Source organism: Eumetopias jubatus, unplaced genomic scaffold (assembly GCF_037043125.1).
Source record: "Eumetopias jubatus isolate StellerSeaLion01/CBP00866 unplaced genomic scaffold, mEumJub1_p1.0 scaffold_5, whole genome shotgun sequence".
Lineage (NCBI taxonomy): Eukaryota > Metazoa > Chordata > Mammalia > Carnivora > Otariidae > Eumetopias > Eumetopias jubatus.
Genome location: NW_028274811.1, coordinates 93,681,400 through 93,699,666, shown reverse-complemented (window position 1 = coordinate 93,699,666; position 18,267 = coordinate 93,681,400). Strand labels below are relative to the sequence as shown.

Below are 18,267 nucleotides of genomic sequence, written 5' to 3'. Positions count from 1 at the left end.
AGGCTATTGCCATTTTCATGTGTTGTTTTGTATATGACCAGTTTTCCTGAGAACTGATTAAGATTGCCCTCTTGCTGGTTTCCTGAAATTTTATAATTTGTCTTGTTCTGGGACCTGGGTAGACTGGGTCTGTTCTCCACAGATTCTCCTGTTTGGGGGCATGTTCTTGGGAGATTTTGCTCTCCTGCTTAACTTCTATCTGTTCTTGGGCCTTTTGTTTGATGCTGTTGGATGTTTTTCATCATTCCTTTTTGTTTAAACTTTAGGAGAAAGGACTTTTATGTCTTCAAATTTGTGTTGGTTGTATTGTAAATACTCTTCCTTGGTGTTTGGGGACATACATAAAGTTTGAAGGAACCCTTTTCACCCCATGCATTGTTTACTCTTTTTTTTTTTTTTATCTTATATTGATTAGGAGGATTGCTTTCTTTGATTAGGCTGTAGTTCAAAAGACTCTGATGGGAATGAGGAGATAAAAGGCTGATGTCTTTTAATCTTTGGAATGGTTTTGGTAGAGCAACCTTATTTTTTTTTTATTTTGCTTTTTTAAGTAGGCTCCACATCCAACTGAAGTGTTGTGGTTCTCAAGAGTCAGAGATGCCCTAGGGGCTGAGCCAGCCCAGCAGGTGCTCTGAGTAACCTTACTTTTGGGGGGTGGGAAAGGTTGGTGCAGTACTGTCTTTCTAAATCCCACTTTCCAGGCTTCAGGTGCCTCTTCTAGTCATTGACTTCAGGTTTTGGTTTCCTTCATTGATTATTCCGTTTCCTCTCCAGGGTGTCTGTCCTTGTAGCTTCTCTCCTTTTATATCTTATTTTAATGGAGATTCAGTTGGAAATGGTAAATGTTCATTGTTCTTAATTTCACTGGAAAGTACCTCTATTTTAAAGGATGTTTTTACGTTTAATGTTTAAAAGATCATGTTTTAAATTCATAGAATCTCAAAATGCTTAACCTGCACATGAATTTGAAAAAGTTACTAGTGTTAAATAGTGCCACAGTATTAACTAAGAACTAAATACATTAAAGATGAGTCATTCCTTCCCTAGTGTTTCACATCACAGTATATGATGATGTATATTAGGTAATTAGTTACTTAAAATGTTCAGAAGTAGATGTATATTTAGGTTTTAATGACTTAACCAAAATGTAGGTCTGATAGGTTTATTATTTGAGTTGCTTTGTGTAGAAGTTAACCCTTGGGCTTAGCTGATGGGTACTTAATGTAGCAGGAAAACCAAAAGGACTTCTCCCCATTCTGAGAGAAAGCCATTGGCCTTACTGGTGGTCCTGTTCTTGCAAGTTCAGTTAAGCTGATCAGATCCATCTTTGTAAAAGATTGAAGGTAGGGCATGTTTTCTTGTGCCTCCAAAGTCACTTAATAGTGCTTGGTTTGGTACTGGACCTCAGCCAACAAAATATGGTAATCTGAAAATTGAACTCCTAGGCTTGTGACTAGAAATTCTTTAAAAAACACTTTTGTGCAGTGCAAACTGTTAAGTGAGATTGGCCATACTTATATCAATATTGGTTTAATTGCTAAAAATCATACAGTTGTACTTAGGGAAAACAAAAATTTTAAAGTATTTTTAGTTTCTAAGACTAATGAGAAAATTACTTCCCTTGTCCCTAGTACTAATTTTTTTTATTTATGGAACACCTGGGTGGCTCAGTTGGCTTAAGTGTCTGCCTTTGGCTCAGGGTCATGATCCCAAGGTCCTGGGATCAAGTCCCACATCGGGCTCCTTGCTCAGCAGGGAGCCTTGCTGCTCCCCCTGCTTCCGCTCTGTCTCTCTGACAAATAAAATCTTTGAAAAATTTTTTGTCCGTGAGTGCACAAGCAGGGGGAGCTGCAGGCAGAGGAAGAAGTATCCCCACTGAGAAGGAGCCTAATGTGGGACTTGATCCCAGGACCTTGGGATCATGACCTTGAGCCAGAGGCAGACACTTAACTGACTGAGCCACCCTGGCGTCCCCCTAGTACTAATTTTTTTTCTTAAGATGTTAGAGACGGAGTCAGGGAGGGATGTGGGGAGGGGCAGAGGGAAAGAATCTCAAGCAGAGTCCCCACTGAGCAGGGAGCCTGAAAAAAGGGACTTGATCTCAAGACCTTCAGATCATGACCTGAGCTGAAATCAAGAATCAGCCACTTAACTGAGCCACCCAGGTGCCCCTAAAGTACTTTTTGATGGAATAACTATATTTCCCTTTGTTAAGCCAGTCTGTTGAATGTTTAATGGCTTATTCTTTAGCAATACCATTCACTATTTTGCAGGCATTTTCTTTAAAATCCCCACTTGTATTGCCTCTACCTGACTTTTGAAAAACATTTTAATGTTCTGTTCTTTACCAGTTTTCAGAATGATACGTTGATGTTTTAGCAACCTCCAAAAGTAGTGAGTTTTTTTTTTTTAAAGTAGTGAGTTTTAATTAAGTACTTTGGATTCAGATTTTTATATATTGGTATTTCGTTCTTACATCTTTTTTGGCTGATGGAGTCCCCTTCAAGCTTGTTCCTACCATCACAGACTCTAGTAGTCTGATAGTGTCTTGCTTTCTAGTGAGAAAATGTTCCAGGTTCATCTTCATTTTCTTTCTCAGACCTGGAATGATCCATTTCTTGCAAAGAATGGCAGGGATGCCTGGGTGGCTCAGTCAGTTAAGTCTGATCTCAGGGTCCTGGGATCGAGCCCTGCATGGGGCTCCCACTCCTGCCCCTCCCCCTGCTCTTGCTTGCTCTCTCAAAATTCTTTGAAATAAAAAATGGCAATTAGGAACTGTCTGGGTGGGTGGTGCTCATTAGCTTCACTTTATGGATGATCAGATCAGACTCTGGAAAAGCAGTGGGGAATTGTCAGCATTTGGAGGGCAGTGATGGCACTTGGGTAACTTGAGGGAAGCTTCTCTTCATTTGATACTTAATCGTGTAAGGTTGTGTTACTTTAATTTCAACCACAGAACATAATAAGGCCATTTGGGGAGAGCAGATCAGACTCTAAATGGACCCATGCAAGTAATAGTATGAGGTTTATAGTTAGTCATAAAGCTGCAGAAGCTACTATGTGGTCTTGACAACCAGTAGCTTAATGAGGGAGAGAAACCGTCCAGGTTGTGGGGCTTTTGTTTGAAATTGTCCAAGAAAAGTTGAGGGTCGCATACACTGAGCCTCTGAATAAAAGGTAGTGGTCTGGGCTCTGGAGATAAAGGATTAAAGTTTAATTTTTTAAAAATTCCAGTATAGTTAACAATAAAGGGTTAATGTTATTTCAGAGTCTAAGGCTACCTTCCAGCCAGTTCTTGCCAAAGAGCCAGTTGCTCCCTGACTCATGCATTTGGCAGTAGAGGTCCTGTTTAATGCTGTGAAAGTTCTAAGAGCTGGTTTTGAGAAAATTTTAGAGCCTCGTCTGTGCTAAGGGTCTGTCTACTCTTAACTAAACTACTTGATCCTATTGAAGGCTTGAGGCTCTGTTCTGTGTTCTTAGGCTGGAGGTTCTCCTATCTGTATCCAAAATACTTGTATTCTATAGACTCCCTGAATTTTGTGAGTCTTAAATTGGAGAAAAGTAGAAAATGTCAGGTTGCTGTGCTGTATATTACTTTCATACTTGAAATAGATAGGAATCTAAAACATTTAACTACATACTGTGTCCCAAAGTTCTGGTTGTTTAGGATTAGTAAGCAAAACCGTTAACTTGCCCTGCGGGGCATACATCCCATTGCACTAGCAGTCAATATACATTCTCAACTCCCTTTAAATTTTCAGTCCCCCATAAGACAACAAAGGGGGTTTACAGATGAGAATCTGCTCAGAAAATTGCAAGTTTACTAGCTTACAACGGGGAATTTGATGTAGCATGCAGTCATCCATCCGAAACTACAGTTGCCTGGACTGGTAATAGCCTTCTTGGCCCCCCAAGTACCATAGTTGGACCATTCCAATTCATTCTTTACTTTAGCACCTGTGATAAAGCTGTTGAAAAGCAAATTCATTCTGACCCTTAGTTTCAAAGCCTTTGACAGACTAATTGCCAAACATAATAGTACATCCACACTGTTGAGTACTATTTGGCAATTAAATGATAAAAGCAACAATGAATGAGGGTGAAATCTCAAAAACATAACAAAAGCTGGACACAAAATAGCACAATAATACATGGTTCTATTTACATTACACTAGAATCTAGTGCCAACAAATTAATGTTAATTTGGGATCAGCAGTGGGTGTGGGGAGGATGCCTTAGGTGTTTACAGGGTGTCTGGGTGGCTCAGTTAAGGCCTTTGCCTTCAACCTAGGTTATGATCCCAGACCCTGGGATCAGGCCCCTCATTGGGCTCCCTGCTCAGCGGGAAGCCTGCTTCTCCCTCTCCCACTCCCCCTACTTGTGTTCCCTCTTGCTCTCTGTCAAATAAGTAAATAAGATCTAAAAAAAAAAAAATGTTTACATAGATCTTTGTTAAACTCAGCACTTAAAACAGACTTAAAAAAATTGTATATTAAGTAGTGCCTTTAAAAAAGGCCTTTGGCTACCTATTGGCCTCTGAGAGCCTATGAGGCATGATCAAGTATTTGCCTGTTTTTACCCTGAACTTTTGTCACTCACCCTGGCTATTCCTGCCTGTTACCTAGCTTTTTTCTATCTGTAGGCACTTGGTGTCTTTTGCTTGGAATATTCCTTTGCGTGGCTAGCTCTCCTCACCTTTGTGCCTTAGCCTAAATATTACTAAGAGGTATTCTCTATCCCACTGGTTTTCTTCAAAGCACTGATAGGCTGGAATTTATCTCTTGACTTCCCTTACTTATTGCCCATTTTTCCTGAAAGTGAAATAGCTTTTTTAGAACAGGAACTTGTCTGTCTTCACCCATGGCCTTGACAGTAGGATCAATAAATCGTAATTGAATGAATTGAGAAGTGACTACCAAATAGTGGTACATATGAAGTTAATATGAATGTGTCAAATTCAGATAGGAAAACTCCATATAAAAATCATGTATATAGTAAGTAAATAGGTATGTGAAAACTAGATTTGAGATGTAAATGGTAAGAAAAAATGTGGTTAAATGACGAGTTGGAGTTAAGACAGAACCTGACTGGACACCTCTTAAGCTGTAATGATACTGCTCCCTACTTCATGAAATCACAAAGAAAGTGAAAATCTGAGAAACATAATTAATAATGGCTAAAACCTTTGGAGCCTTTATTATGTGCCAGACTCTGAATGACCTCATTCAGCAACTGAAAACAACTCGAGTTGTTACTGTTCTTAGCCATGGTTTGTAGATGAGGAAGCAGAGTCTCAGACTGTTACTTGCTGGAATTTATAAGTAAATGTTGGAGGCAACATTCAAATCCAGGATTTCTGACTCTTGAGTTCATGCTCTTACTCAAGAACTGTTCTCTTGACTGGACTTTTTTGGTCAGTCTTTATTTGGGTGATAGTCTTATTTGTGAGGTTGACAGACTTTATGTGAACATTGAAAAAAATTGCAAGCATTTTACATAGAAGATAGTTATATACCCATGCCATTTAAAAGTAATAGAAAGTAATAATAGTATAAGCAAGACTAATTTTGGCAATGAGAATGTCTTAAGTAAATTCAGCCCAGCCCTTCATACAGAAGGTTTCCCGGACACCCAGCAGCTAGTTTTCAAAAGGTTTTCTGCTCTTGTGTCTAATGCTGAGACAGAGGCAACCTGTTGAAGAGCCTCTGCTTTGAAAGGGAACTTCAAGAGCTTGCAGAGAGGGCTGGTGCAGGGAACAGTTATTTCCTGTTTGACAGCAGCTACCTCAGTTTATGCTCTAGTACAATGGGATTATCAACCACTGCCAATGACCAGGTTTTTAACCAAATAGTATGGATTCCTGAATTTTGCTTTTTGAGTTTTTTTCTCACTATGACCTCTCCCATAGCTTCAGGCCAAACGACAGCCCGACTGTCGGCGGCATATGACAACACCTACATTTTGAAGTTGGTGGAAAGGACGGGAGTGTTGCCCCTGAAGCGGGGAGAGGCGGGGAGAGGAGGGGAGAGGAGATATCCTCACTGGAGTCCTGGTTAAAGGAACTAAACCGTTTAGTATGCAAACGGAAGCTAGTCTCAGCCAGGTGGCCGGCGGAGGGCCTAGAGTGGTCGCTGGCCAGAGTCCTGCTGGTTGCTCCCTGTAGCCCTCCCGGGCTGGATTTGCAGTGACGCCTCGGGGCCGCTAGGTGGCAGCCGCGCGTTTCCAAAGCTGGCTCGCCTACCTTGAGAGCCCGGCTGGGAGCCCGAGAACCGACCCGAGAGCTCTGGAGGGGGGTGAAGGGGAGAGAAGTCCTGGAGACCCCCCACCCCCGCAGCTGCAAGGACGGAGAGATCAGAAGGGGTCTTAGTGCCAGCCGTCCGAGAGGGCATCTGGGACACGCCACGGTCCTGCGTGGACTCACAGGGTGGGCGAAAGCGAACCCCCTTAAACGGAGCCGCCCCCTCCCGGCTCCCCACTCAAGCGCTAGTGGGTGTGAGGGAGTGCTAGTAGCTAATGTGGGTGAGTGAGGACGCTCCGCACCTAACTGCGTTCTTGGGGACCGCCGCCTTCCCAATTCGGGCAGCATTTGCGCCGCGGCGCGGGTCATTGCGCCTGGGCGCACAGCTCCGACGGCTTCCAGCGCTCACCAGCTCCAGGCTCGCGGGCTCTGCCCCTTCGGAGCTGCGCGTCCCGTCTCCGAGAGTCTGAGCGCCTCCCTCTAACCCGGAGCCGCCAGGAGGAGGAGGAGGAGGCGGTGGAGAGGCCGCGGCAGGCAAGCAAGCAGGCTGGGCCGCCTTTGATGTGGGCGCGGCGCACCCAGCCGAGCTGAGCGCCCGTCCGGCCGCGCCCCGAGGGGGGAGCCCCCGGGCCCCGCATCCTCATTGTGCCGACTCGGGCCCGGGCCCGCCCCCGGCCCCCCGCCCCCTCGCCGCCCGCGCGTAGAAAACGCCCCGGCCGCCGCCAGTGGTGGGAGGCGGCGATGCGCACGGCCGGAGAGACGCGTAGGAGGAGACATGAGCCGGCGGGCGCCCAGACGGTGCGGCCGTGACGCGTTCCTGCTGCAGCCGCGCGCCCCGGCCCTGGAGCGCTGACCCCTGGCACCCAACAGCCCCGCGCCCCGGCCGGAGATCGCGCCCCAGCTTCCAGCCCCGCCGCGCATGCTGCCCACGGAGTGAACCGAGCAGCCAACCTCCCGCGGACGCCCGGACGGCCGGCCGGACAGCCAGCAGTGAGCAAGCTTCCCCGCACCAGCCCGGCGTCTCCTGCACAGCGGCGGCCACCCCGTAGCCCCCGCGCCAGCCCGGAGGGCGCAGCGCTCGGGAGGAGCCGCGCGGGGCGCTGATGCCGCAGGGCGCGCCGCGGAGCGCCCCGGAGCAGCAGAGTCTGCAGCAGCAGCAGCCGGCGAGGAGGGAGCAGCAGCAGCGGCGGCGGCGGCGGCGGCGGCGGCGGAGGCGCCCGGTCCCGGCCGCGCGGAGCGGACATGTGCAGGCTGGGCTAGGAGCCGCCGCCTCCCCCCCGCCCAGCGATGTATTCAGCGCCCTCCGCCTGCACTTGCCTGTAAGCGCCCGCGCGCGGGGCTGCCTACCCTGCCTGGCCGTCTGTCCGTGTGCCTGTGACTCTGTCTGCCCGCCCGGCCGTTCGTCTGACTTTCCGGCTGCCTATCCGTCTGTCTGTCCGCGCGCCCCCCTCCCTCAAGTCCCACTGACCACCTCTCCATCTCTCTCCCGCAGGTGTTTACACTTCCTGCTGCTGTGCTTCCAGGTACAGGTACGTAGGATCCTGACTCTGACCTCCCCCTGCCCCTGCCTAGCGGTGCAGGTCGACCCCCTTCCCCTGGGCCGCGCCCCCTCCCTGTGCCCCACCCCTCCTGGGCGCCCAGCCCAGTGCACCTGTTCCCAGGGCGCCAAAGGGCGGCTCCGCGCGCGCCCTGCGCCGGCGGGGGACCAGCCAAGGGCAAGGGGCTCTGTTGCAGGGCTCAGACTGGCGCGGCCCCTGTCGGCCTTGGCTGAGAGGAGATCCCCGGAGCCAGCGGACTCAGCCGCTGCAGTGAGCCCAGCTCCACGCCCCCTGCCCACAACCGGAGAGGAGTTGGGACCTGAAGATTTTTTCTGCCATACGTCCCTTAATATCTCCGTTCGCTCTTCCAAACAAAAAGGCTCCTTTGAGCCGAATGGATTTTGAGTCCAGGGAGAAAGCTTCAGTTGTAAATTACTCTGTGGTTTCAAAGGCGTTTGCAGGGGGGAGAGAGAGAGAGGGAGGAAGAGACAGAGACAGGTTTTGGAGAGACTAGGTGAGAGATAGCAGACGGACGCTTGGGCTGAGAGGCCATTGCCCTTGAAGCCGCTCCAGAATGGGCCACGCTCCGCACACCCTCGCCCAAGGTGGTGCAGCCCTCGGCTGATTCCCCGCCTTGCTCCCCGCTCGCTCGCTCTCTGTGAATCAGAAGAGGGCTTGGCGCTCAGCCTGGAAAGCACTTGCTAAAATCTGATCTGTTACTTCAGCAGCTTTCAGACTCGGGAAGGTCTTGGCACGCAGACAGTTGGAACGCTCTGGCTTCCAAAGCCGTGGAAATGAAGGAAAGGGGGGGGGGGCGCAGAGAAAGAGAAGAGGGAAAGAGGGAGCGACTTCAGCCCCGATTAGAACCAGACCAGGGCTGCCTCAGCATGGTTGGAGGGGGGGTGGCAAAGGGAAGGGAAATAGAAGTGCCAGCTACCCTAGCCCTCCACCCACCTAGAGCTGCAAGGGAGGGGCCTTAGGAGGAGCTGGACTGGGGCCAAAAGAGATTATCTGCCCCTTCTCCCTCTGGGTTGAAGGCAGGTGTCCTCACAGGGTTAGAGACGATGCTTAGGTTTTAGCCTTTGGGGTTCCAGAGGTGCCCCAAAAGAGCCTTGAGAGGGGAAAATGGTGGCTCTCCCAGCTTTATGGCATAACGAATGTTGTGTGTGTTGAGTGCTTTTGAGCCCCAGTGGCCTCTTTCAGTGTTTGGTGTGGTGCTAGGTTTGCTTACCTCCGCTTCCACTCCTGGGAGAGAATCGTTACCATCAGAATGAACACTGGGCTGGGGGAAGCTAGTTGGGGCTGGGGGCTGTGAGGATGGATGGATGGACGGACGGACAGACGGACAGACGGACTGATGGGTTCTTTCCCCCAGCCTTGGCCAGGCTGAGGTCCCCAGTGACTCCTTGAATCAATATAACTGGAGTCAGTAACTTAAAACTGGCTGTTTGCCAAAGCAGATGTGACCCTGTGGTGGCGGGGGCAGGGGTGGGGAATGGCTGGTGTCAGAGAGAGGCCAGTGCCAGGCATGGCCTGCCTGATTTGCAGCTGAGTCCCCAAGCAGAGGGCAGGCCCCAGGGTCACTCCAGAGGATCTGCTTGTCTGATCTGGGTGAGAGCTCTTTTCCTGCATGTTGCACCTGGGGATGGGGGACTACTGCTATGAGCATGGAGGTAGAGATCTGGGGACTTTGTTGCTCAAGCCTCCTGCAGCCTGCTGCCTCTTGGTCCTTAAAGCAGGGCCCAGGAGGGGTTGCTGCAGCATCTTTGTGTTCTCTGGGGAAGCACGAGGGAGGGAACCTGGACTCTGCATCCCACCTCGACCTCCTGGCCTAGAGCTAGAGCCAGCCTCTCAGGAAAGAGCTGGGTGGTCCACCTGGGTTAGGACTTCAGGCATGTGATGGAGCGTCCTCTACCGGCTCTCTCACCTCTTCCTATCTTTTCAGATTTTCCCCTCCAAACTGCCATAAGACTGATGTATTTGACCCTTGGTCCCTGCACCCATAGAGTATCTAAGGATGTGATCATGGAGGAGGGCATGCCCCTGATATGTCACACCAAAATGGTGCCCAAATGTGCTCATGTTTTGGAGAGGGCTCTCAGCTCCCCACAGATTTTCAAAAGCATCTGTGAGTCCTAAAAGATAAAGAAACGGCAGGCTCATGTCCCCATTCATGGTCTAGGAACAAAGGTGGTGTGGCCATTAGAGGTAGAGATGAGGGGTGGGCCTCAAGTGTTCGTTGCTGGGAGTGTGAAGTCCACTCCCTGCTGAGGAGGTGTTGGGCAGGCAGAGGGGAGAGCAGCTACCTTCCTGGCAGGGCAAGCTTAGAGAGGGTGACAGGAGCTCCCTTGGTGAGCAGGGGCGGGGGAGGCCTCCCTGCGCGCCGGGAAGAGCTCAGAGCTTTGCAACCTGGTGGACTGGGCCTGAGCCCCAGCCTCATCTTTCCTCATCATTTGTGAAATGGGTGGCCTTGAGGCTGAAGTGGTACATGATAGGTGTGGTGGAAGAAGGTTTGGAGATTCTCATTCACCCAGGAGGGTACTTTGTTCTGCTGGGAAATGGATGTACCTCTGCCCTTCCCATCCCCCCGCTCCCTGGTTTTGCGGGGACTGCTCCAGTCTTAGCAATAGAGTTTCTGGTCTCTTCCTTCTCCCCCTCCATCAGCCATCAGGCCCAGAATGGGCCCCCACCTCCAGCCACATTTTCGAGAGAGCACAACAGTCAATGCCAGACACTGCCTCCCCCCACCACCCCCCATGGGGTGAGCCCCGCCCCTGCTGGCCACCCCAGGAAGCAGGAAGCTGGGAATTTAATAAAATCCCTTCTCCACACGACTTGGGACACCGCGGATAGCTCAAATCGGAAGAATTTTAAAAATTTCCGAGGGGAGCAGGCGGCGTGACCAGTAAATTGCTTTTCTGCACTTGGCTGAGCGCTGACAATGACACCGGGCTGGGCCTTTCACGCAGCTTGGCCGGCACCTGCCTGACATTGTTCCTACCGCCAGGCTCGGCTAGGTCCTGGCCTTCCCCAGACAGGCCAGGCTTGAGGCGGGCCAGGAAAGGGGGGCTTCCACCACCCACCGCTTGTCCCTCCCACAGCACCTCTTCCTCTCGCCCACCACCCAGTGTGTTCAAGTTTTGAAGTTTCCTTTCATGCCCCCTCTTGACCTGACCACCCCCCACACCTGGCTTCCTCTGTGAGGTTTAAAACCTTTCTTCTAGCTCGTTAGAAAAGGAAAGCCAGAGACAGAGTCCTTTGGGACATGAGGAGGATGGAGAGCTGTCCTATTGGGTAGCACTTTTAGTTTCTTAAGACAGTGACATCATCCATCTGTGTGTCCAGTCAGGTATTCATTCAACAAATACTTGCTGGAACCCCACTTCTTGCTGGCCTTGAGAACAAGACTAGTCAGTTTCTGGCCTCAAGATGCTCCCATTCTAGAGGGGAGAGTTCCTGTGATCCTGCCTCCTGAGAAGTACGGGGCGGGGGGCACATCCTGCTTCTGTCCAACCAAGTAAGACTCCAAGGCTCTTGCATCCAGAAGCTTGTTTCCTTCTTCCTGTCCTTCTTCCTCCTGAAGTAGGTGGGCTAATATTCCTACTTCACAGTTGGAGAGACTGAGGGACAGAATGGGGAAGGGATTTGTTCAAGGCCAATGCTAAGACTCAAGACTCTGGATTCAAGATCTTGTATTCTTTCCATGACACCAGGCAGACTTCTTCAGAAAGAATACCAGTGGGGAAATGGAGTTCCAAGGGGCATGCTAGGGGTTCTCAGTGAGAGCTTCCTCTTGGATTCTCACTGATAGGATCTCCACACTACGGATGATCAGAGCCTGGATAGGTGTCTCTGACGGAGGGCACCTGACTCGGAGTCTGCAGGCCCTGATTCTCCTAGAATGTTTTGGACTGAAAGGGTCCCAAAGCCAGAGGTGGGTGTCTAGGAGGGTAGGGCCTGGGGGAGTCAGCACTCCCCTCCCGGCTTCATTCCCAGCAGGGAAGGGGAGAGGGCACCCTGCCAGCTATCCCTGCAGCCTGAGGTAAGGAGGTGGATTGTTAAAATATCTTGTGGTGGCACCCAGGGTTAGCGGGCTTGGGGTAGCTCTCAGGGCACAGTGGGCCCCCAAAGGGAGATGGAGGGCAACAGGGGGGAGATTTCCTAGCCTCAGCAGGACCTTCTGTTCTGCAGGAGAGGTGTAGGTGTGGGAAATCAGGCTGCAGGCCCATCAGGCCGACAGCAATGCTGGTAGCCACCACCAGGCATGGTGTGCTCACGATGTAACAGGCAGGCCCTTTCTCACCTCATGGAGGCTCAGCCTCGCAACCAGCCGGAGATCAGGGAATTCTGCCGACAGGAAAGTGAGGCTCAGGGGCATGAAATAACCTGCCTTTCGCCGCACAGCAAGAGAGAGGCAGAGTGGGCTCCGACTCTGGGTCACCTGGCTCTAGGCTTGAGGCTTATGAAACAGCAGTATGAGGGTTCAGGGGTGTGCCAGCCTGGTTCCAGTGGTCATCCTGCCTTATCTTTGCTGTATGACCTTGAGCAAGTTACTTAACCTCTCGTCTCAGCTTCTGCATGTGTAAAATGGAAAGAAAACAATCAACCAAATAATCCCTGGCTTCCTACAGGTGGAGAGCAAGGGTTAGGGCACCGGCCCCTGTGTCTCTTGTTTTGGGAGGGCTCCCTTGCCCCCCTACCCGTGTTGGTGTGGTGAGCCCCCTTTCCCCAGGGCACTGTCACCTCCTGGTGACTAGGACAGGGGAGATGTGGATTGGTTCCTTTCTGGGAGCAGGGGCTTTCTGTTCCACCTCTGTGTACCCCATTTTTTTGCTGGGACACTCAGGGATAGGGCAGTGCCAAGGGCCTTGCCAGGCTGGCTCGGGCTGGGAGAGAGCCACTGAGCTTTAGAGGGTGGAAGCCTGTTGTCTCCACTTTGGGCCTGAGTGTGGGGACTTGTTCTGGAACATCGGTGGGTAAATTGGCCCCTCAGGCTTTAATCAGGGTTGCTGGTAGGGGCTGGGAGATGTTTGTGGTTTATTGCTCTGACATCTTAATGGCATAATGCCCATGGTCCATTTAAAACGCTCCTGTGCCAAAGACGGGGCCACGGACAGCAGAAACGCTCTCAGGACCCCTGGGATCAGTCCTGGATTTGTCACTGGCTCATTGGATGACCTCCCTCTCTGGGCCTCAGTTTACACACATGGGTATCAGTGAGAGGAGCTAGCTGACTTCTATGGAGCTTGAATACATGGGCTTTGGCATAGGAGAGACCTAGGTTTGAATCATGTCTGTGCTGCTGGGCAAATTTCTTAATATCAACCCTTTGCCCTTCAGTTTTCCCCACCTGTAAAGTGGGGTGATGAGAGGGACCTACTACTTCTTAAGGGTTACTGTGGGGGCTAAGTGAGATAATGCACACAGAGTAGCTAGTACAGTGGCTGGCACTCTGGAGATAACTGAGTAACCATAGTTGTTGGATCAGTTACCTGCTCTGTGTGTGTTAAGTGCGTACCATTCTGCAGCATGCTGAGGAAGGTTGGGAGGGATGTATTCCTTGCATCAGTGGCCTCAGGGCTCCTCTTGTCTAAGTTGAGAGCACAGGCTCTAGACTTAGGTTTGCACCCCTCCCAGGCTGTGTGGCCTTGGGCAAGACCCTTAACCTCTCTGAGTCTCTGCCTCCTCATCACATGGGAAATAGGGATGATAGTACCACTCCCAGGCCTGTTGGGAGGTGTAATTGAAGTCATGTTTTGGGCTAGGTATGCTGTAGTTACTCAGTTATGATGCTGCTCCTCATTAGCAATCAGCAAACATTTATGGGACACTTGCTACATGGGTGGCCTTGGACTGGATTTTAGAGGGGATGCCAAGAAGGCATCCATTCAGCTTTTCCCTCAAAGCATTCCCTGCGAAGAGATGACTGACACTTCGGGCAGCTTTATTCACCTCCCTTACCCCCATTCCACCTCTGCCTTGGAACCCCTTTGAACTTTGTCACTGTCACATGACCCAGTGTGTCCTCCATGGGGCTCACAGGGAAGCATAGGAGCTCAGGCTCTGGATCCAGCCCAGCAGATCCCACCCTGCCTTGGCCACTTCATAGTCTCATGACTGAGCAAATTGCTTGGCCTCTCTGTGGCTCATTTTTAATGTGGGCATTAGGGTAGAACCTCCCTCTTGGGGTTGCTGTAGGGGTGAATTGTGGTCACCCCAGGGGAAGTACTTGGCACAGCACCTGGATCATTATAAGTGTTAAGTAAATGTGAGCTGTAGTTAGGCATTTGACTTTGGTGTGTCGAGAGGCCTGTTTGTCTAGCAGCTCGTGGTTCCTGGAAGTCAAGGGAGGCTGGACCCATCCCGAGGGCCCTGCGGCACCTGGCACAGACCTGGTGAGCAGGATGAGTGTTGAGTCAGTGAGTTGGAGGGGCCCCAGAGAAGCTGGGGCCAGGCAGCTGGATTTAGGCTCCTTCTGACACCAGGCTTGGGGCAAGGGGGCTCACGACCTATCCCAGCCCTTGGGGACTTGAGAGAATCTGAGGGATCTGTGCAGGGGTACAGGGGCTCAAGGGTGCCATGGGTACTTTGGTGAAGGGCCACGAAACCAGACTGGGGACCAGAGGATCTGACCAGGGAAGATGCCCCATTTGAATCTTAGATTAGGAACAAGCTGGGTGAAGACATTGTGAACCTGTGTGCATGCATGTGTGCGTGTGCTGTGCATGTGTGTGTGCTGTGTGTGTGTGTGCTGTGCACGTGTGTGCTGTGTGTGCATGTGTGTTGTGCGTGCATGCGCTGTGCATGTGTGTATGTGTGTTGTGTGTGTGCACATGTGTGTATGCTGTGCGTGTGTGCACGTGTGCGTGCGTGTGCATGTGTGGTGTGCGCGTGTGCGCATGTGTGTGTTGTATGCGCTTGTGCTGTGCGTGTGTATGTGTGGGTGTTGTGCGTGCATGTGCTGTGCATGTGTGTGTGTACGTGTGTTGTGTGTGTGCATGTGTGTTGTGTGTGTAATGTGTGCGCGTGTATGTGTGTGTTGTGCATGCGTGTGCTGTGTGTGTGCTGTGTGTGCATATGTGTGTGTTGTACGTGCGTGCTGTGCGTGCCTGTGCAAGCGTGTGTGCATATGTGTGTGTTGTGCGTGCATGTGCTGTGCGTGTGTGCGTGTGGTGTGTGTGTGTGTGTGTGTGTACGTGTGCATGTATGGAAAAGCCGTTGCAGGCACATGGGACATCTCTACATGGAAGCAGGGAACAGCCTGATGTGCTCAGGGGACTCTGAGCCAGTTAGAGCATCAAGTTCAGGAATAGGGGTGATGTAAAAGGCCATGGTGGGCGTTGAATGCTGGAATAAAGGGCTTGTTTATTATCTTGTAGGCATGCCGGACCACTCCCCACCCACGTGCTTCAAGGGACAGGGAATTGAAACAGGGATTGGAGGGAAGGGGAAAAGAAAGAAAAGAAGCGAGCTTGAGTCTTTAGGGGTCCTGCCTCCTTCACCCAGCTGGCTTCAGGGTTGACTGCTGGAGGTACCCATATTGACGATCCTGTAGGGAGAAGGCTGATGTGTGGGGAGAGGGGCTTCTAGTTAGCTGCCTTGGGTGGCAGCACCTCCCTCCCATGCTGATGCCTCAGCCCTGCCAATCAATACATTGATAGCCCTGGGAGCTTAATGGACAGGCTGGGGGTGGGGAAGGGTCCTTTGCAACATCACGATTCTGGCTGGGTTGGGTGTGGGGACTATGACAGGAGAGAGGGGAGAAGCCTGGAGCTGAGGGGTGAATGGGAGCGTGAATCTGAGCCAAACTCACATCCAGGGGTGGGATTGGCCTTCCCCCTCCCTTTTCTGTCCTCAGATGCCAGCTGGGGGAAATTCATGGGCTCTAGAGCCAGAGGTGGGTCCAGATCTTGGCTCTGTTGCTTTGTGTACAACATCGTGGGTAAGCCACTTGGCCTCTCTGTGTCTCCCTTTGTCATAGGGATAGTAATCATTCTGACCTGCCCAGGTTGTGTGAGGAGGAGGGAGCCCATGCCTGCCATGTGCTTAGCCCAGGCCCTGACACAAAGCAAGTGCCCAGCAAGTGGGAGCCCGCGTTAGTCTCAGCCTCTCAGAGAATAATCCACAGCACACTGGGGCTGGCAGCAGCTCCTGGGCCCGAGTCCAGGCCTGCTCTCTAGGAAGAGTTTGGGGAGCTGCATTTTGGGGAGGCGAGCGGGGCTGACTTTACCAGGACCCACTCCTGGAGGGGGGACTTGAGAAAGTGGAGAAGCTCTGAAAGCCCTTGGCGGGGCTGGCCACACTGCTGCTGGAGGAGGCAGGCCGTGGTGGAATGTGGCCGGAAGTCTGCGGGGCTGCCCCTCCGGGGACCGAGGAGACCCTCCCTTTCTGGGCAGGCTGCCTGGAGACAGGGGCATGGATTGTAGGAGGCCTCAAGGATGGGGACCTGGGCGGGAGGGGGCAGTGTGACCCCATCCTCCTCTGGAGTAGGGGGAGTGAGCTCAAGGCCTTCAGCCCTTTCATGTTTAATCCCTGCTCCAGTCCCTGCCCCCCCCCCCCCACTGTGGCTTGTGGCCAGAACCCGTTGCCATCCTGAATTGAGGGAGGGGAGGGGGTGGAGAGAGGGGAGAGTGAAGGCTGGCGAGGGTGCAGTGCTAGAGTGCTTGGGCTCTAGGCTCTAGGCTGATTCTTTTGCTCACTAGTGCGCCTCTTTGGACATGCGATGCCACCTCTCCAAGCCTCAGTTTCCTCTTCTGTAAAATGGGGACTATACTCGCACTGACTCATGGGGCCACTCTGGGAATTACGTAAGGCCATTGACCTAAAGTGGTTCTTATGCTCAAGAAGCAGTGGCTGTTGAGAAAACAAAACACAAGAAAAAAAGAAAAAGAAAACAGTTGTAGTTGTTCCTTTCTCTGAGGTAAATGTGATCTGCAGTCCCCATCCTGTCAGTGAGAAAACTGAGCGTTAGAGAAAGCAAACAAATCGGTGGTCAGTCCGTGCTAGTCATCGTGTTGAATGTGTGTGGTGTGTGCGCCGAAGTGATGCATGACGAGGCGGACGTCTGTGGAAGTTGGCGGTGCGGCCCGGGAAGAAATAGAAGCCCCCAAACATGTCTTCAGAACAGGGGTGGGTCAGTGAAGCCGAAATCTTCAGCCAGACGGAGCAGAGGTGGCTGATGGATGCCCCGGTAGGAGGGGACCTGGGTTGATGTCTGGCAGCTGGCATTGAAATCACCCCATGGAAGGTTCACCCCAAGGTGCCTAAGGGAAGGAGCTCAGAAGGTAGAAGAGGCTAGCCGGTAAAGGACCCCGAGTGGGCACCGTGCTGTGGGCAGTGGGCAGCCAGGCCGAGTGTGCCTCACCCTGAGTGTTAGAGGGCTGTGTCCACAAGGATGAGACTGCAGGCCAGGCCGAAGGCGGGCAGCTCTGTCCCACTGGGCGCCTTGTCTGTGCCCGGGCCTGGGGCCTCGGCACACGCTGGGGGACATTTGAACCTGTCAGGCCGTTGATGCCTCTGTGCCATTCCTGGACTGGGGAGTGAATATTCCCACCAGAGCCCAAGCTCTCAGGGCGGGGAAGGGGCTGGCCGGAGGGGCATCTTAATGGGGGGTCTTGGGCTGCAGGGGGACCCCACTATAGGCCATCCTGCTGTGGGAAAAGCTGCTTTGACCCAAAAGAGAAGCTGGGGTGGGAGGAAGGCAGAGTGACAAAGGTGCCTTCCTGTGCCCAAGGACACGTCCTGGATGTACCAGCCTGCTCACCTTGTGAGAGCTGCAGTAGTCTCATTTTTTTCCGACTGCAGCTTCTCGACACCCCAGATGATTGTGCCCCGGCGGGGGGGTGTTAGCCTGCGGAGAGCAGCTACGGCTGTTCCAGGAAGGCCTGGAACACAGTCCCCCTCCTTCCCCCCCAGGCCCAGTGACCTGCCACCCAGTGAGCAGGAAAGCAGGAGGGAAAGAATGTTCCTGAGGCAGAAACTAGAGCTCCGCTTGCCCATGTTCCAGCTCCGTGGCCCTGGAGAAGCGCCTTAGAGGTCCATTCTCTGTAGTGAGCTCCAATGGGTGTCCACCTCCAGGACTGGCTAAGGAGGCACCACATCTAGAGGGCTTCCTAGCAGAGTGCCTGGAACAGAGGAAAGCTCAGCAATTGATAGCTTTAAGAATGCCCCTTGCCACCCCTCTGTGGGGCACTCTGCTTCTCTGGGTAGTAAGTGCTGGAGCAGACTTTGGCCTCCAGGTTTCCCTCTTTCTAGCCACAGTCATTTAGCAAAACTTTGCCGGGCACCTCCTGGGGCCAGAGCTGGAGACCCCAGGATGAGCCGGAGAAGCTGCAGTCTGAGGATGATAAGCCATTATAGTGTAGTGTAGGTCTGGGACCTTGTCAGTTTAGCTTTGGGGCCTCAGTTTTCTCATCTGTAATGTGGGATAATATTTCCGCCTTGAGGATGAGACCCTAACCCAGCTGGGAGGGTGGGGGGCAGGAAAGACTT

At 52.0% G+C, this 18,267-nt stretch overlaps 1 protein-coding gene across 1 annotated transcript in view; it reads left to right on the top strand.

Annotated features, from left to right (window-relative positions):
• Nucleotides 1-7,525: 7,525 nt before the first annotated feature.
• FGF18 (fibroblast growth factor 18) overlaps nucleotides 7,526-18,267 on the top strand; it is a 32,655-nt gene continuing 21,913 nt past the window's right edge. Inside the window, exons 1-2 of the mRNA XM_028102794.2 lie at nucleotides 7,526-7,557; nucleotides 7,731-7,767. Of these exons, the coding sequence (XP_027958595.1) occupies nucleotides 7,526-7,557; nucleotides 7,731-7,767 (69 nt within the window). The remainder of the gene's footprint in view (nucleotides 7,558-7,730; nucleotides 7,768-18,267) is intronic.